The 19,712-nt window shown below is 32.5% G+C and overlaps 1 protein-coding gene across 1 annotated transcript; it reads left to right on the forward strand.

The window, feature by feature from the left end:
* The first annotated feature begins 480 nt into the window (after positions 1 to 480).
* LOC108906891 lies at positions 481 to 14,895 on the forward strand. Its single transcript, XM_018710330.2, has 8 exons — positions 481 to 586; positions 640 to 796; positions 934 to 1,576; positions 4,132 to 4,422; positions 7,618 to 7,834; positions 9,547 to 9,745; positions 9,968 to 10,128; positions 13,587 to 14,895. Coding segments are annotated over exons 1-8 (1,677 nt in total). The 5' UTR covers positions 481 to 578; the 3' UTR covers positions 13,588 to 14,895.
* Positions 14,896 to 19,712: the final 4,817 nt, after the last annotated feature.

Below are 19,712 nucleotides of genomic sequence, written 5' to 3' on the forward strand. Positions count from 1 at the left end.
TGGTATCGCTGAACCTGAATTCGGGGATAACTTAGCTATCTAAGGTCACCTGGAAGATTATTAAGATTTTAACGAAAAAACGATAGGTAAGTAGGTATTTTTAAAAAAGTTTGACACCCTGTATCTTGAAAACGAAGCATTACCGAACCTCTGTTTATATAAACTTTTCGTCTTAGAATCACTCAAAGAATCACCCCTTGAAGTATGACCACGTACTTAAATAACACCCTGTATATGTAAAAAATACGGTACAATTTACTGTAGACCAAAGTGGTTCACCCTGTATCGGCGAATGGATAGCTTTGGAAAATTGGGGAACTAAGGGATTCGAATATAAAAGATATCTGACGTTTCCAACTTCTACTGCAATGGCTTTTGAATAGATGTCGCCATTTCCTCAGAATTGTTCGTTGTTGCTGGGGCTGTTTGACCCTTTTGACTTTTTGACAGAAACAATAATATGGTTTGACGTTTGTTTTATTTATTTTACGTTAACGGTTAACGTTGTCTTTCTATTTTTATATAATTACTCATGGGGAGCTGACCGATACAAACACTACAATTTTAAATTTAAATAAATGGACAGGTAATTAGAATTATGTAGTATACTATAGAAATTTAATTAATTTAATGTTATAGAGACTTGCAACAGGCTGGCCCTAGTGGCATGTCAGAGTCCACAGACCCAGAAAATAGGGATAAAAAGACTACTGAAGAAGCTCAGCAACCTCTTAGCCCAAATGCATTGAAGTTAGCTGCAGCGGATTGTTTAAACAGTTGGATTTATTACTTACAAGTATGTTTAATATATTTAATTACGTTTACGTATTTAAGTAAAATTCTACTTCCTCAGTGTGAGAAATTTTCCGTTAGACAAAACTAAACCTATAAAATCAACCGCTTGACTGATTAGTAAAGCTTTTCGATTTTCAGATGTTAAATAACATGTGCTCAGCTGGATTGCGCCTCTCACAGTCCCTAACGAATTTATCTCAAATCCAAAACATTCCGCTAGCTTTACAATGCCAGGCAAGTTGGGAAGAATTGACAAAATCTACAGTTTTTGCAAGCAATTCAGTAAAGACCCACATAGCTGCAGCAATGCAAGATATGAGCATCGGAGACACCTTTACCGAAGGCGATGCTCAGAGGCAACAAGAACACAATCAACAAATTATTACAGAGAATCTCTTGACTTTTATTAATCTCCATTACCAGTTTTCCATAGCTGGATGTGAAAATTTTGGTTCTATGGCAATGTGTCCTTCCTGCCATACTGCCCCTGGTGGTATTCATAACTCGGATTGCACATTAGCAGCTTTGCAACAATGCTTTAATAAGTTGTATCCCCACGAAATGTCGTCTCAGAGGTCCAGTCCTCATCTGCCGACAGATCGGAGCACAGATAGTCCTAAGAGCCTGGACACTCCAAAGGGCGAAGCTCCAAGACAGCAGAGTCCTCTGGCCGAAGCTCGAGGACACTCGCCTTATTCTGAAGCTGTTCACCGAGGCCAAAGTCCTATTCACGGCTTTTCGGAAGCAGCACGAGCACCTGGCACTCTTGAAAACTTGAGAGGTTTGTTACATATCCGCGCTATAACTTGTACTTTGCAGCCTACTATTTATTTAAATTATTGATGATTATAATTACACGTCAGCCAAAACCAGTTTTTTTTTAATTAATATCATTTTTTAATGTAATAAGAAAAGATAATAAAATTAAATATGAACAAAAAAAATTATAACTTCAAAATGGTTTATTGTGAAGAAAATGCAGGAGACTTTTTTTTTGTTAAAAATATAACAGTAAATTAAACGCGTTTGTTAATTTTTCTAAAACTCCAGTGGAGTATTTTTTCTGAGGGTTTTAATGACAAAGCTCCCGTGAATCTCTGCCACTGGTTCACAGACTAATATAGAAATATACCAAATTATTCCCTTTAATTTGTTGCATTATTTCCCAAGTTTCGTCAATTTACGACAAACAACTTCAGAGATAAAAATATTTTTCAAAAACTTTAATGCCCTCTAATTATCTTGAAAACCAGTAACTTTAGGCTTTGGTTTATTAAGGCTTTTGGGCCTAAAATTATTCAAGGAATCGCTCCTTTAATTTATGACATAGACTTAGGATACACTCTGTATATGTATTTTGGCAAAAAAATAAAAACAAATCGAGTAGTTGTAGTTATTACCTTAGGTATAGAAATATATAAGAAATAAAAAGTCTTGGTAGAATTTTCAAAATATCCAATACTCTTGAATATTTGGGGCTTTCACTAAAAATAATGTCTGGTACCTCTGCCACTGGTACAAGTATATACAGGGTGTGCCATTTAACATTCCCGCTGCCAATATATCCGAAATGAAGAAATTTATTTTAGTTCCGGAAACTGAGGTTGTTAGGTCCCTCGAATAGCTTCAAATTTTAGTTAGAACTGTTCGTTCAAATCTTTCTATATACAGGGTGTTTCAGTTCGGCTGAATCAAACTTTAACCACAAGTAGAACTTGAGAAATAATTCAGAATTGCCTTATAAGGCAAGGGTCTAAGTCTCACCGTTTTTACTGTACAGGGCCGTATTGGTCGGTTTTAAAATCATATTTATGAAATATTTGCTATGCTTATAACGAATCCATTCAAATTTGGTGTGGTGTTAACATTTACACTTGTGCATAATTTACTGTAAAATTTACAAATTTTTGTAGGTCAGTGGCGTAGGAAAGGGCAGTATGACCTAATAATCATATAGGATTCATTTTTAGTTTCTGTGGACAATTCTACATAAAAAAGGTATATTTGTTGAAAATCGGTATAGTGTGTCATTTTACTGAAAATCCCGCTTTACTACACATTCCTCCGCCACTGACCTACAAAAATTTGTACATTTTGCAGTAAATTATGCACATATATAAATGTTAACACCACACCAAATTTGAATCAATTTATTATAAGCATAACAAAGATTTCATAAATAATGTGATTTTAAAATCTAACCTGTACAGTGAAAATGGTGAGACTTAGACCCCTGCTTTATAAAGCAATTCTGAATTATTTATTGAGTTCTAGTTATGGTTAAAGTTTGATTCACTTGAACTGAAACACCCTGTAGATGACGTGGCGATACTAAAAAATTTATTGGTTCCCAGAACATGGAAATGTGGTCCACCTGAAAGATCGTGAAATTTTGAGTAATTTTTGTAATATAAAGTTTTTCCCAATATTTTATTTTATTTAAATCACACTGAGACAAAATATTCTTTTAAAATACTGTTATAATGGTTTTATTCACACCACATACTAACTGACAAATAATAAATTATAAAAAAACAAATGATCAACTACATTAAAAAAAATGTACAATGGTAAATCTTTGTAACTAGTATAGTTAAATTGAAAGACGCAAGCTGATAAAACTGTAATTATTGGAAAACTAACATGTGTCATCTGTCATACATGTTTTATTGTAAACAAATGATATAACTGCATTTTTTTAAAACATTTGATAAAATACGGTGCGTTTCTGCCTTATAAGATTTACCATTGTACAATTTTTTTTGTTTCTGTAGTAAATCATTCGTTTTTTTTAAATTCATTGTTTGTTAGTTAGTATGTAGTGTGAATAAAGCCATTATAACAATATTTTAAAAGAATATTTTGTCTCAGTGTGATTTTAATAAAATAATAGATTTTCCTGTTACATCATACATTGCATATTGAAGTCGACATGTCTCGAAAACAAGTAAATATTGGGAAAAACTTTATATTACAAAAATTACTTAAAATTTAACGATCTTTCAGATGAACCATAGTTCCATGTCCTAGGAATGACTGAATTTGAATTTTGAATATATCTTGGACACTGTGTACAGGGTAGGAAAGTAGATAAGATCCACTTCTTATTTGTGGAAGGGCGAAATGGGCGTTGACTATTAGACGCCTTCATTATAGCCATCCTTGTCTATCACATGGATTTCTATGGCTTACTTTATCGCTCTCACGTAACTTCTGATAGACCATCGGTACTTTCCTACACTGTATATGTATAATGTGTCTGCGTAGTAACTATATGGCAGTTATTATAATGCCTAACTATTATTAACTAACGGCTATTTTTCATTGTTATTTTAGGACCTTTTCCGACTCCTGGCCAATTACACACTATGAAGTCTCCTTTTCCTGGACGTGGTTCTAGGTCACCTTTACATTTTCCCTTATTTCCACTGAACTGCCAAAGACGATGGTCGGAGGCGGCTGCGGTGGAAGCAGCAGGGGACAGCGGGGAGGGTCTTATGCGTAGGTGGTCGATGCCGTGGGATACGGCTTGGAACGAGGGGGGACCGTGGCAACAAAGATACTTGCCATCTAAGTTGATTGTTCCCCCAGGTAACTCTCAAGAGAGAAGCAGAAGTACCACTCCAGGTAAGGAATGTAGATTGAAAAATTGTTTTAGTCAACATATTTATGGGGTTGCTAGAAATTTAGAAAATCGTAAAATCGGGAAGTGTCAACAAGTTTTGTAATAAAAAAAGTATAGAAAAATGTCACTGGTGTATAAGTCTCTCCACGAACTCAATCGATGGATATCTAGGAATCCGCTCTAAGGATTTTTTTGAAATTGTGGTGGTGTGATACAGGCCATGGGGCCTACCAAGCTAAAATATTTCATCGTACTTCCGCTTATACCAGAAGTCCATACTAACTTTCTTATTATTTCAAATGGAACGCCCTGTATAGTATTGCATTTTTGGAAAGAGCATTTGTTTTTAAATTGAAACCATATACACACTCCGTACTTAGGATTGACCGTTTTCGATATATTTTGATTTTTAGGCAAAAATTGGTAGATGCAGATTATCAACAAAATTTAGTTTTCCTGGAAACGCAGGTTTATTTTTTGTGTGAATTGTACATTTTGTAGAGAAAGACCTAATTTATCGGATTTGTCATGAAAATTTTCCAGTTTTTATACAAGGTGGTCAAAAAAAAATGATCGAATATTGTGAAAAACTCGAAAATTTTAAATGGAAACCCCCAATTTTTAACGTATTCTAAAATTGAGTGTAACTTTGTTAAAGTTTCCATATACCTAAGCCATGTTGATTGTTACTTACTTGTCATGGCCAACCTAAAATGTGCGAAACAAATGGAAACATAACACCTTTTTAGGAAAAGGAAAAAGTTTATTCCTAAATAAAATGAAAACTTCAACAAAGTTACACTCAATTTTAGTGTAGAATGCGAATACTATAATAGTTTAAAGTCTGACCGCCATATATTTATGTTTGTTTTTGCGATTGCTGAGTCCAATTCTGATATTCCAATAGTCGTCCCTAATCTCAAAAACTATAATAAAGCCTGACCACCGTGTTTATATGTTTTTTTTTTGGGATCACTGAGTCCAATTCCGATATCCATATAACATCAACTTGTTGGTATTCCTATCTAACCTAAAAATACCCCAAAATTGCTTTAATCTTATAGTGAAGAAAAGGTAATTCAGACTTTCTGTCTTCTCAGTCCGATTAAACACAAAAAGCTTATTATTGTCTAACCTGTTGAGTTTAAAAATATCGAAAGTACTGAAAGTACGGGATAATTCTTATGTACCTAAGCTTTATTCGAATCGGCAAATTCTATTTCGAAATTTATTTACTATGGGTTCAGTCAACGATCTCATTAAAATGCTTTGATCAAAACCCTAATCAAAGTGTCATTTGGCCATAAATGTCGGTATTGTACTATTTCAATTGTCTACCAGCGTACCAGAGACTTTTTGAAAGATAGTAGCGCTTGAGTGTTGCTATCCAATATTTCGTGTTTTTTATGTGTATCTTTAGGCGCCATATTGGAACTACCACGAGAGTGTTAGAGAAGTGCTATACGGCTTGAGGGTAACTTTTGTAAATAACAAATCAATCGGATATAATAATCAACTTTAATTTCTTTCAAGCCAAGGTTTTAGTGGGATAAAGATCAATAAGAAAAAATGTTTAAAATCATTGCAGATATTTTAAATCATTGCAATGTTTATTTTACACGATCTTCAGGGCTCTAAAATACAAAGTTTTTTTTATAAAATTTGTTAACATATTAAAATAATTTAAAAAACAAACATACATTTACAATTCTAAATGTGATGAATTGAAAAGTAAAAAATAAAAAATAAAAGAAAAAAGGGAAAAAAAGGAAGAGGAAAAGAAGCATGCACATTAGAATTAACATATTTGTCAACTGTCATCCTGCTAAACAGTACCTAAAACATTACTTATAAGACAAATGACGCTTCAAATTTCGGTGAGTTATTGATTTTGGAGCTTTCTAGAATTTTTCTTTTTCGGGTTTATTGTAATTGTGACGGGAACAATAATTTAGAATTGTAAATGTATTTGTTTTCTCAATTATTTTAATATGTTAACGAATTTTAAAAAACATTGTATTTTAGAGCCCTGAGGATTGTGTAAAATAACACCGAAACGTTGGCAATGGTTTAAAATATAGTGTTCTTTTACTTATTGATCTTTATCCCACTAAAACCTTGACCTGGATAATTAATCAAGATCGCTAAACAGTGGCAACGTAATTTAATTTCTTTACTTGTAATAGACTACTTAAGCGATTTTGGTGATATAAACTTTATAACTCAACCAGAAAAAGTATTATTTTAGTGATTTCGAATATTTTTTGAGGTTAGGGACGACTAGTGACTAGTTGGCTTCAAACGGATGTAGGAATTCAATTCAGTGGTCCCAAAAATATAAAGATGTGTTGGTTACACTTCATTACTAATTGTAGAAAAGTGTAATATTAGCAATTTGTACTATTTTTTTGAGGTTAGGTACGAACTCTGACTAGTTGAAGTTATGGATATCAAAATTGGATACAGCGATCCTGAAAACATGAATTGTGGTGGTTAAACTGTATTATTCATCGTAGAAAAGTATTATTTCAAGGATTTGAAGTATTTTTAAGGTTAGAGACGAACAGTGACCAGATGGGGTTTAACGAACATTGAATTCGAAATCAGCAACCCCAAAAATGTATAGATATGGTGATTCAGTCTACAATACAGTATTTTATGTTTCTTATCTATCAATGTTATTCATTAAACAGAATTTTCCATGATTGCGGACGCCATATTGGAACCGCCATGATGTTTTTTCGAAATCATCAGATGGCTTTCAATAGAGTTTTCAAATATGAAGCGTTTGACACGTCGAACATCAATATTGATGACACTTTATTCTGGGCAGCCTACTGTGCCTGCTGACGTGAAACGTCCAATTTATATTTTTTTGTAATATTGTTATTGTATTCTTTCAAAGAAATATCTTCTGTTCCTATAGTTCTAACATCTTCCTTGACAAAGACCAACTCTCAAAAGTAGCCATCAAGTCCAAATAGCCAAAGATCTTACTATTTCTACATTTTACTTAGGATTAGTTTTTCAAGTAGCTTCCTTAGAAATTGAATTAATAAATATTCCACTTGCAAACTATTTTTAGCTGGAAAGTCATGGAATTCGAAAAAACTGATTCCGTAGTTATTCTGTATTAAAATTATAGGGGATAAACTTTTTTTTTTTTTCAAATTATTTTGCTAATTCTCATTATATAGAAGCAGTTCCTCCACCTCCGCCACTTCCGACACAATCGTCTGGACCTGGAATATTACCGGGCGGAGACGGTTTAGCTGAGGCCATACAGTTGTTATCGTGTAGACCGGCTCGGTCTTCTATCCCTCAAACTGCAGGACATCCATATATAACTCATTGGGGAGAGACCCATGAGGAACGGATGCACAGGAGAATGTATCCTGGACCGGCATCTCAAAGGTAATAATCGCTACAGATGTCTATTTCCTTTTTATGTATTCATTTGTCAAATGGGTAGATAAGATAATGGGCGTTCCACATTTTCTTAATTTTTTATTTGATAGCACTCGCCTTGATTGTAACAACCAATGAACTAGAAGACACCTAAAAGTTTTTTTTTTCTGTATAGCGTATTTTACTCTTGTTGCTTAGCACATTACATAACCTCTTTGTTCTCTCTCAAGGTCATTGGATATTTAAATTTTTTTATTTTGCACATCATTTGTATTGAACAATGTTGCAGTAAAGGTTGTATATACAGAATGTTCAGGAAATGGTGGGAAATTCTCAAAATACAGGGTGTTAGAAGTTTGACTGCCTTAATTTTAACAGACGATAGAATACAAGGTGTTTCATAATTGGATGTCAATATTGAAGGGTGTTAATCTGTGCGTGATTTTAAGACAAAAAGTTTATATAAACATAGGTCCGTTTTCGCTTTATTTTTGATATACAGGGTGATGAATATCTGTTTGTAAAATTGTTTTTTTTTAATAACTCCGAAACTAAATTAGATAGTTTTATAAAACTTAGTATGTGTAAACTAGGTGCAGAGACACGTCTTTTGCATAATAAACGAATTTTCATTTTTAACCAGTGGTGTCCCAATTAACTTCAACCTCATTATTTTGAATGAAAAAAATGATAAGCCACTGCATTTTTGAAAAACAAAAATTATTGTATAAATGGTGCTTTATTTTGTAATAAACAAGATCTCTTGAGTTTTTTTCTTATCTTGCACTGTTTTTTAGTAAAAATATAAAGAACGACAATAATTATCTGTACGGGAATGAAGTATTTTTTACACATTTTATGGAAATAATTCTTTTACTAGATAACTTATACACATTATTGTCTAATATTATTAATAATTACGATTGACGATCAACAAATAACAATTTTGTGAAACGAAAAAAACAAACAATTACATCAGCTGTTGAAAATGCCCTCCACCTGCAAGGATACATGCTTCAGCTCTTCTTCTCATATTAGTGAGGACTCTTTCAAAAATGTTGTCAGTGTTCCTTATTACATCACAGGAAGCTCTTATGCGATTCCTCAGGTCTTCTACAGTGTTGTGCATATGTTGTAGTTTGTATTGTACTTGTGCATTTAAAAATTACTGAATTTTGCTTTTTGGTAAGTACCTAAATTATTTTTAATGTGTATTATTATTTCGATGATGTGAATCTGTGGGTACTTTAATTGCATACTTTTCAAATTCATAATTTGATGAAAAGTCAAGTTCCTGTTTTAAGAGATTCATAATTACTAAAATTCGAGCTAAAATTTAAGCATAACACTATTTTCGTATTACAAAATCGATACATTTTATTTATTCATTTAAAAACTGGAAAACAATTGTCTTGAAATTTACTAAATGTTTCACAATGATAGTTGTTTACATTTTTTCCATAGGGCAAGTCTGCCGCTTGCGCACATGGTATGCACCAGCTATTCCCCAAACTCCCCAATATTAATACTCGATGTATTTTGAAAACTGTTAATCTTACACCCCTGTAATATACAACTTTCTTGTTCATTTATGATTACTCTATTTCATGCTGAAGTAATAGCAGTCAAACTTTTACACCCTGTATTAAACAAAGAGATTTAGCATGGATTTTAGAATAATATAATGATTTCTGGTTCATCTAAGGGAGTATTTCTAGGGGCAACTGGCAGTCCATCGATGTTCCTCACGCTAGTGGCATGTCCGTGACGGAACACTATGATATCTTTCCACCCGGGCTTCCTCTTACTTCCAGGAAAAGCAGCTCCTCGACTGATTCTTCCTCTTGTCTTTCCATTCACAGCCGTTCAACGACCAGTTCTTCCGAACGGGGATCGGCAAGCGAAGCCAGTGGACCAGTAAGGCTTTTAAAATATAAGCAGTTTATAAATGGGCCTTTCCAGCAAATTTTAAAAAAATCAGTTTTTGACAATGCATAGAAATATAAGCAAAATATTTTACTTTAATTAAATTCATTAGAACTTGTTTTCTGGACAGTCCTCGTAGTAAAAATTGTCAAAACGAAAACAAATGTTGATTTAAAGTTGTAAATGTGTTTCGAATTTCTATTAATTTTGTAGGAGGCCATGAGACTTCATACTAATTTGTACTCCATGTGGAGTGGCAGCGAACACCTACCATTCATACGATTGCCAGAATCTCAAGAACCGCAAGACGATAGCGATAACGATGATCCACCGACAGAAAAAAGCGGTAGCGTCCTTTTCCCGAAGCCGACATAGTAAGTAATTGGCATTTTATTGATTACATTAAAATTATTCAGAACATTTTCATCATTACACATTTTTTTGTCGTAAAGACAATAACATGCAGGGTATTTACAAACTTGGGAAAGATATTTGTAGAGTAAGTAAATCTAGGTGCAAAAACTCAATTGAAAAATTTTTTGTTGCATATCAAATATTTTTTTACCTGTTGACCACACTGATAAACAACAACTGTTTTGGAACCGCTGATTTCACTGGTTCTGTTTACAGGTTTTGGGCATGCTTGTTTGGAAATTGCTGAACATAACGATGTTCAGTTATCTCCCAGTTTTCATCAGTCTTTCCATACGTTACCCCAATCCCCATTAATTCATTATTACTCTATTGATGGGCCAGTGGTTCAGTCGCACTGTCCCTTTACAAGAAGAAAACAGATTCAAAACTAATAATCTAGAAAAATAATACAGCTCCACAAAAAAAATTGAAAAAATGCTTTCAGAAACCAAACCTACCCTACCTTATGTTTTTGGGATTGTTGAATCCGAGTCCGTGGTCAGTTTAACCCCATCACATCATAATTTTCCATAACCTCAAAAATTAAGCCCAAAAACTCCATAACATGTAAACTATTTAATCTCCAAGCATCTTAACCCCATAATCTCATAATTCAATCATCTCCAAACCCCATAAACCCAAAAACCCCCATAACCTAATAACCCGATAACCTCCAAACCCGATCAGCAACAGAGATTTGGGTCTCTAACACCGGGAGGTCTAAGTCAATGTGCTGTTTCTCGACATGTAGCGAATCTCATTAATTTATAACCCCTAAACACCCTAACTCCATCATCCTTCAACTCCATAAACCCCAAAACCCAATAACCCCATAATCTTGAAAATTGATTTTCTCATTTTTACGAAACCAATAAAGGAGGTTATGAGGTTATTGGGTTATAGGGTTTTGGGGTTTATGGGTTTTGGGGATGATCGGATTATGAGGTTATGGGAATATTGTGGATTAAATAGTTTTTGTGTTCTGGGGTTTTTGTGCTTAATTTTTGAGGTTATGGAAAATTCTCACATGATGACGTTAAACTGACCCCAGATTCAGCGACCTCAAAAACATAAAGTAGGGTAGGTTTAGTTTATGTAGTATGTAAGTCAGACACAATTACAGAGGTTCTCAATAAGTTTTAACAATTTCGATTATTGAATATGTTTATTATTCTACCTAAAAAAAAATCCCCTAAGTTTGTAGACACCCTGTATATTCATTTACGATAATCAAAATTTAATGAGTTTAATATTTAATAGTTGAAGTCCTGAATCATTCAAAGTTTTTGGGTGTATTTGACATTGCGACGTGATTTTAATGATATTAATATATTTTTCTAGACTCAATTCCTTAATATTTTCTGTAAAATATTACAATTAACCATTATTTTCATATACATTTTTTTTTTAACATTATCTACTAGCTTGGTTTGTTGACTTTCGTGATAATAGTCAATGTTTAAGGGGGAACACCCGAATAGAAAGCAAAAAATAGGTGAATTTTTTGAATTCTCATCTCAAAAATTCTATTTTATCCAGGGTTTGTTTTGTTCGAAAGTGTACATGTTGAGGTATGCTGACAAATTTTATTTTAAATATTCCTTGACTAGGAGTGCTGCTGTCATGGTCAGTGTAGAAAATTCTCGCTCTCACAGTCTGAGGTTCCCAAAATTACATACAGTTGGTTGATCTATAACAAAAATTTCAAAATGATTCTGAAAATGTAATGTATGATGCCTTTAGCAACGTAGGATTAAAAAAAAAAATTCACATTGGCAGCCAATTGAAATTTGGATTCATTTACCTTAGATTCTGATAAAAAAAAATAATGAAGTGAAAAAAAATCTTATGTTTCGAAGTAGAAAACCTGTTTGAAAATATTGTGTCAAATTTTGGAACCAATTGGTCAAATCGTTTTCTGAATTTGGGGACCGTTTATGTATAGTACTCATATGTTTCTAGACAATCGCATTCGACTTTTGGCAAAGAATTGTCGTGCTTGGGAACTTGGTCGCTCGTCACCTTTTCGGTAAATCGCCCATAACTTTTACAACTCTTGAAATATCAGGATAACACTCATACATGATATTCTTTATATTCCAAACTTTTGGAAAAATCGATTTATGAAAAAAATTCATATGTAAGAATTACATAATATACAGGGTAAGTCAATAGTAAGGAAACTCCCAAAAATCTTAGCTGGAAAGCATTTTTGGGATAAATGGTGAGGACAAAAGTCTCAGCATTATTCACGGCACATCCGATGGTAACCTTGACCTTCAGGTCGAGGTTCAAGGTCATATCAAGATCAAGTCGGTTTCCGAATATGCTATTAACCGCGACCTCAAGGTCAATGGCCAAGGTCAGTTCAAAGTCAAATGTTGATTTCTACTGTAATATTTTATTTTTAAGTACGGAATCAGAGGGAGTGACAGTCTTTGAGTAGATACCTGATGGTACTCCTTAATGACATTGATCTTGGTGTCACTAAAAAATTGTGAGTCCCTTCTATTCCATCGTCGAAAATAAAAAATGACAGCCAAAAAAATCATTTGACCTCTACCTGACTTTGACTATTGACCTGAACATGTTCTTTTGACCTTGACCTCAAGATCAAGGTCACTAAGGAGTACAATCAGGTGTCTACTCGAAAGACTGTTACTCCTAATTCCGTAGTTAAAAATTAAAAAAATACAGTGAAAATCAACGTTTGACCTTGAACTGACCTTGACCATTGATCTTGAGGTCACGGTCAATGTCATATTCGGATGCAGAATTTTATGCTCTTTCCATTTCCTGGCTCGATTTTGTCCACACCATTTATCACAAAAATGCTTTCCCCTTGAGATTTGTGGGGATTTCCATAGTTTTGACTAACCCTGTATAATATCACACTGAGAAAAGTTTTTTTTTACTTTACCGTTAATGTGTAATTTCTGGAGCATAGAGTAGGCCTCTGCAGTACTGGCAGCATCTTCTGCAGCGATCCGTGACTGCCTTCTTCATGGGTTACTTTGCGATCCGTGTCTTCAATCTCGTAGTGTTGATCAGTGTTTCCTGCTACCTTGATGCATTCTGGTAAATTGCCAATAACTTACATGATTATTGGAATTTCAATATGTACACACAATATTCGTAAAGATGAGCGAAAAAAATTGAAAAAGCTTTTTTTTCTACTCGGATATTCCCCCTTTAACAATATTCCGACTAGTTGCCACATCACTGGTTATGGAAATTGTTTAAACATTGTCTGTTAGATTTGACCTATTGTGAGAGGTAAATTTATGTGCATTTGAAGCCTGTTGTCCGGTAACTAAAAAAATATGTACTAGTGTTTTTGATCATTTCCTGAAAAACCCTTATTAGGCATTTGTCTTGAATCACCCCATATTAATAATTTTCTATTACACTATTTTAGATATGCACTAATATGCAGTCACCATACAACTTTATATTCAACTAAATGTTGGTATTCCATGAATTTATGTCTACATATTCCAACGATGTGTAACACCAAATTGTACGTTTACACACCTGCTGCTGTTCAGTGGTATTAATAATACCCCGATATAATGCTCATAATAGACTAGACATGTATGTGGTTCTAAGTTGATTCCATTATAGATGAATATTTTTTTATTTTTTCATATCTAGCGTACACAGGATGTTGAGCTATTCTTAAGAGAAATAATTTTAAAAAATGTAATTTTAATGAGTTACAATCGATACAATTCTTTCCCGATTTTTTATTATCTCATCTCTGAATCTCTGATCAGAAAATAATACGAACTTGTTATTTTGTATACGTATTTTTGTCATTTAACAAAACATTTATAGTTACGTAAGTTATAATTTTAGTAAAATATATTTTTTTAATAATAAATTATTTCAACATGTACAAAAAAAAAATCGATCTCTTCAATATAACTCGAATGGTTCCTTATCAAGTTTCTCCTTTATTAATAACATTTATGTATAGGTACTCTATATGGATATTTCATTGTCCTACTCGCAAGATTTTAGTAGCGACTTATTAGATTTATTTCAGATTTTTTTTTTATACAAGCGATTTATTATACAGGGTGTTTCAGAATTATGTCGACAAACATAGAGGACATGTTCCTCAGGTCAAAATAAGTAAAAAAATATGCATATAAACATAGAGGTTGGAAATGCTTAGTTTTCGAGATACTGGGTGTTCAGAATTTCAAAAAAATAATGATACCTTTTTATATCTTGAAGGTACTTTAATTACTTAAATTTGGTGGTACTTTATGATTAATTTAATTGAATAGGGGTGAATAGGTAGTGGTATGAAATAAATAAGTATAGCAACGTTTATAAACATTTAAGTAAACTGAATTTGCTTTGAAATGGTAGCAAATATGGGAAAAACCCAAGACAATTTTTATCCATAATAGAATGCTCAAAGATGGTACTAGTTCACATTTTTTTACGGATATGTATTACTATATTTGTTGAACTAATCGTATGACATAATCGTACCTCCTCCACTTGTGTCTAGTTATACTTATTACTAAAAAAAATTGCGGCAAACTATCTAATCATAATAAGTCACACCAAATTTTACTTAAATATCTCTATTCGCTTTCAAGATAATAAGAAATATAATTATTTTTCAGGAATCATTAATACCCTATATCGGAAACGGAAGCGTTTCTGGTCCTATATTTATATACAGGGTGTCTAAATAACACCGAAAAAATATAAGGGACGATTCTCTGATGAAAATTTCTTTGGTATAAATTTTTTATAAAAACCCTGAAAAGTTCTCGTCCAAAAATTTCAAAAAAAAACATTGCTAAAGAATCCAAATTTGGTGAACATTATCTGTCAAAAATACTACACTTTTTTAAATTTTTTCAACCCTGAAGTATTTTTGTAAGGGGTTGAGATAAACAACCCCTATGACATTTTCGGCAAAATACACTCGCGTTAAACAGCTCATCTTTTTAAAAATGCATTGCAATACATTCATTTTTTTCCCATAAATCCTTAACTTTTCAAAAAAGCGGGAGATCAAAAAGTTGGTAAATAAATGAGGCTTTTTAGACATATTTTTTTAAAGAAAAAATTTTATTGAAAAAAAATTGTAAGAAAAAATGTCAAATGGTTGATTATTTCAACCCCTTACACAAATACTTCAGGGTTGAAATCATTTCAAAAAGTGTAGTTTTTTTGGCAGATAATGTTCGCCAAGTTTGATTTCTTTAGCTTGATATACATGGAAGATAAAAAAGAAACACATTTTTTTTTATTTTTGGAGGGACATTACTTTTCAGGTGAAAGTTTTTCAAAAAATTTTATACCAAAGACCCCTATTAATTTTCATCAGAGAATCGCTCCTTACATTTTTTGGTCTTATTTATATCCACCCTGTATATTTTGTTTATTTAAAATGTGAGGCACATGTTCTCAAAGTATATCGACTTAATCCTGAAACACCCTGTATATACTATGATAGCTATCCCTTATTTGAATTTTTATTACTCATATTTTGAACTGTCTTTGTCTTAGTACTTAAAAGTATTATTATTTACCTTTTTAATGCCAAGATATTGAAATCTAGGATATACAGGGAATAGTGTTCAATTTCTTGGATATGGGTAGGCCATGACAATTTTATATAAATTTCTTTTATTCAGCCCCATTCTGTAGTTCTTAGATCATGAAGTTGAGAGTTGAAAATCAATTTATTTGTTTTTCATTAAATTTGAGTAATGTTTGGGTAAAAGGTATGTTATTTGCGGCGATCCCTACTAATCTATTCAATTTAATGATAACTACTTTAGGATCGCGAAAGCAAAACACCCTCGGACTCAAAAAATGTATAGACCTACTTTTTGAATATTTTTCGCCATTTTATAACTTTCCTACAGATTTAAGTCAAAAAGATATGCTTTTTTGTTAACGATAAGACAAACTGTTTTCAAGTTAAACACGTTTAATGATAAAGATACTATACTATTTCCGACATGTCTGAATAGTAATAGAAATCTGAACACGATAATTCTTCCTTTTGCAAAACAAATATCGTAATAATGTAAAATGACATTGAAACGTTACGTATTCTACAAGGTGAGCGAATAAAAGAAATTATATAAACTTGTGGCGTTATTTTTGTGAGAACTACACAAATCTGAAAGATTGTCCACCATTTTCTGGGCACCCTGTATATTTCGCGGTTTAAAAAAGGTTTGTAAAGTGTGTAAAGTTAACCCAACTATATCAAGTATTAAATGGTTTTGTTTTTCAGTTTATTTCAGTGATAAGAGTCTGACATTATTTGAAAAATGTGCTTCTTATAATTTCTTTAAAGTAATTTAATACATTCATAAACATTTTTTTTCAAATTTTCTAACATGGATGCTGTCTCCTAAATCCAAATATTACATTGCTGTAATTATATTTAATTAACTTTTAATACTAAGACAGAGACTATATTATTCAAAATTATCACCATGATAGTCAATATGTCAACACTGTAGGTAATTAACAGATATATAATCTTAACTTTAACAATTAGATAAATAAATCTAATGTAGTGCTGGCATTACATTAAAGATAGTTTAAAATATATGTCAATAAGATATGTGACCATTATTAAGACTGCCCTTAAAATGTATAGTGAAGAATACGTTTCTGTTATATTTTTGACATTGATGGGATACTTTCTTTTGACTTCTAAGTATGAAACTATGACATGAAAGCATTTATAATTTTATGTGTGGGGTTTACCAACCCCTCCTGAGTGAGTCTGCTACTTGAGAAGGTTGTAACGAGCCCCTGAGACAGTTCTTCTGCGACGACAATTTCGACCTCTTCGATTTTTAAATGGTTAATATTCGAGAACAACGTACAGCATTGAAATTAGGTTTTCACCTCAGTAAAAGTGCTTCCGACGTGGTTGATTTGCTGTCTACAGCTTATAAAGGACATGTCTTGAAAAGAACTCAAGTGTATGAGTAGTATTTGGGATTCAAACATGCTGATATGTCGATCAAAGACATTCAACGCTCGGGTCAACATTCTACCTCCAGAACTTATGAAAATGTGGAAAAAATTGGCGCGCTTGTGTACAAGGATAGAAGGCATACTATTGATGTACTTGCTGAGTTATCTGGTCCTTCGTGGAGCTCAGTGCAATGCATTTAAGACGAAGATGAGCAAATGAGAATTGTAGCAAAATTCGTCTCTCGCTTGTTGACTTCTGATGAAAAGGCGGCTCCAGTCGCTGCTTGCCGTGACTTATTGGATCAGTTGAAAGTGTACGCTCCCACGTACTATGTATTTCCTTGTCGTGACGATACGACGCAAAACGGCTGGTTCGTTCGTCGATTATCTCACCTATGACACACTGATGAGGACTAATAAGTCCGAAACCGGTCTGTGCCTGGTGGATTAAACTGACGAACGACCCTAGCTGTTGCACTAGGTGTTGCGAGTATAATTCACTGCCGGTAGGGGCATATAGCCCTCGGAGTAGTTGTTTCTCGCAACACTAACAATTAAAAGTGGACGAGAACTGTCTTGACAATCGTGGTGTTATGGAACATCAACCATTTTAAAAAAATCGAAAAGGTCGAAATAGTCGTCACACGGAAACTGCCTCAGGAGCTCACTACAACGTCTCAAGCAACGCCACTTTGCAGACTGACTCAGGAGGGGTTACGTAAGGCCGTCTATCGGGAGAAGCCTGAACTACAAGAACAGGGCATGTGTTGAATTTTGTCCTGTTATTTTTCCCTCGTAAACATTTTCGTAGTGTAGGAATTAAGGGAAAGTATCCCATTATTCTATTCTAATCTTAGATTAAAAAAAATATTTGTGTGCATCTTTGTTAGTTGTGGTGGGCTTAAAGTAAAATCTTTGTTTGATAATCTAGGGACCAATTATCTGAACCCTATTTAAATTAATTTCATTCATAAAATTTAATTTTAGTTGTATGTATATGATGTTTGGATTTTTAGGTGTAGAAGTATTAACATAATAAATAAACAAAGAGTGCAATTACTTTTCATTAAATAGACCCTGAAAAAACACTTGTTATATCTTTCTCAAAAATACAAAACTACACAAATTTTTAAAACGGATTACTTTTTTTTATCCGAAATTTATTAACGTCATGTTACACCTCTTGGAATGGACTACAACTGTTTTCAATTATAAAAGAATTATTGAAAAAAAGCATAAATCTTTTAATGAATGATATTGTGGGATTGAAAATTGTGCTTTTTCTAATATTAAAAAATAATTAAATGCATAAAACGATACAACAAAATTGTTGAAATTAATGAAATTATTTTAGTGTTCTTTAATTTTATATAGAAATTTAAAAAATAGACATTTTTGCATTTTAAGGGGTATAAAATAAAGTGGCATTATTAGATTACAGATAAAAAATAGCTGATATGTTTAAAAAATTGGCTCAGTAGTAGGTTTAGAATTTGCAATTTTAAGATAATTATAGTTTCCATTCTTCCATTCCGTATTCTTAGGATCTATTTGATACAATTTAAGTTTAATCTGCTTTGAACTTACTATGTTAATAACATGTACACCTATAAATTGGAACACACGGTATATAGGATGTGCTTAGAATCAGCAGATATTATGCTTGAAGTCTGTTTTTCACGTTCTGTCATAGGTAATTTCCTTATTGTGAAAGATGTTCTACTGCCTGCGAAACTAAAAAATTGTATTAATCTTTGACAAAAAGGGTTGTTTTTATGAAATTATTTATGATCAACCAAATCTCATACTAAATAAAACCAAATAAATTATGTCAAATATCACTGTTATAAATTCTTAGGAAACAGAAACAGTTTAATTAAAATTTTTGACTAATCGTTTTGGCTTAGTTAAACCAATCCTTGGTTTAATTAATTTTTTCGCAATTTACAAATTACTCAAACAAAGAAAAACTCACATTATATCAGAAATAAATAGTTGCAGATAATAAATTTCGGGAAGGTAATGGAATTTAATTATGAATGACATGTTGAAAAGTTATCGGCGAAGTAAAAATTTTAAAGTTCATTTTTTAATCGGACAATGAAAAAGTTGAATCATTTTAAACTTGCTCATAATCAGAGCACTTTTTAAATATTTGTCCTCTTAAGGAATTTTAAGTTTTCTTTATTTGATAAAGTTTTTATTCATGCAGGACTTTAGATAATATTATTTACATATTTCAAGTTAAAAATCATTTAAGAAATTTGAGCACATGAAGAAAATACAATTGAAATAATAAATAACTAATTTTTCCTAAATTAAATGTAATTCTACCAACCCTTAAATTAAATAGGTGTAAAATACTAGTTACTATAAGGGTTCTATGCTCTCCCTTCTCTAACCTAAAAAAGATTGCTCATATACAAGGTGTCCCATTTTAATGTACCAAGCTGCATAGTTTTTTAATTCGACTTTTATAAAATAAAAATTTCGAACAAAAGTTATCAGGTTTCGAGGGGGTCAAATTATGGTGACCTTGAAGTCATTTACCAAGGTCATTTCAAGGTCA

Source organism: Anoplophora glabripennis, unplaced genomic scaffold (genome assembly GCF_000390285.2).
Source record: "Anoplophora glabripennis isolate ALB-LARVAE unplaced genomic scaffold, Agla_2.0 scaffold76, whole genome shotgun sequence".
NCBI classification, from domain to species: domain Eukaryota; kingdom Metazoa; phylum Arthropoda; class Insecta; order Coleoptera; family Cerambycidae; genus Anoplophora; species Anoplophora glabripennis.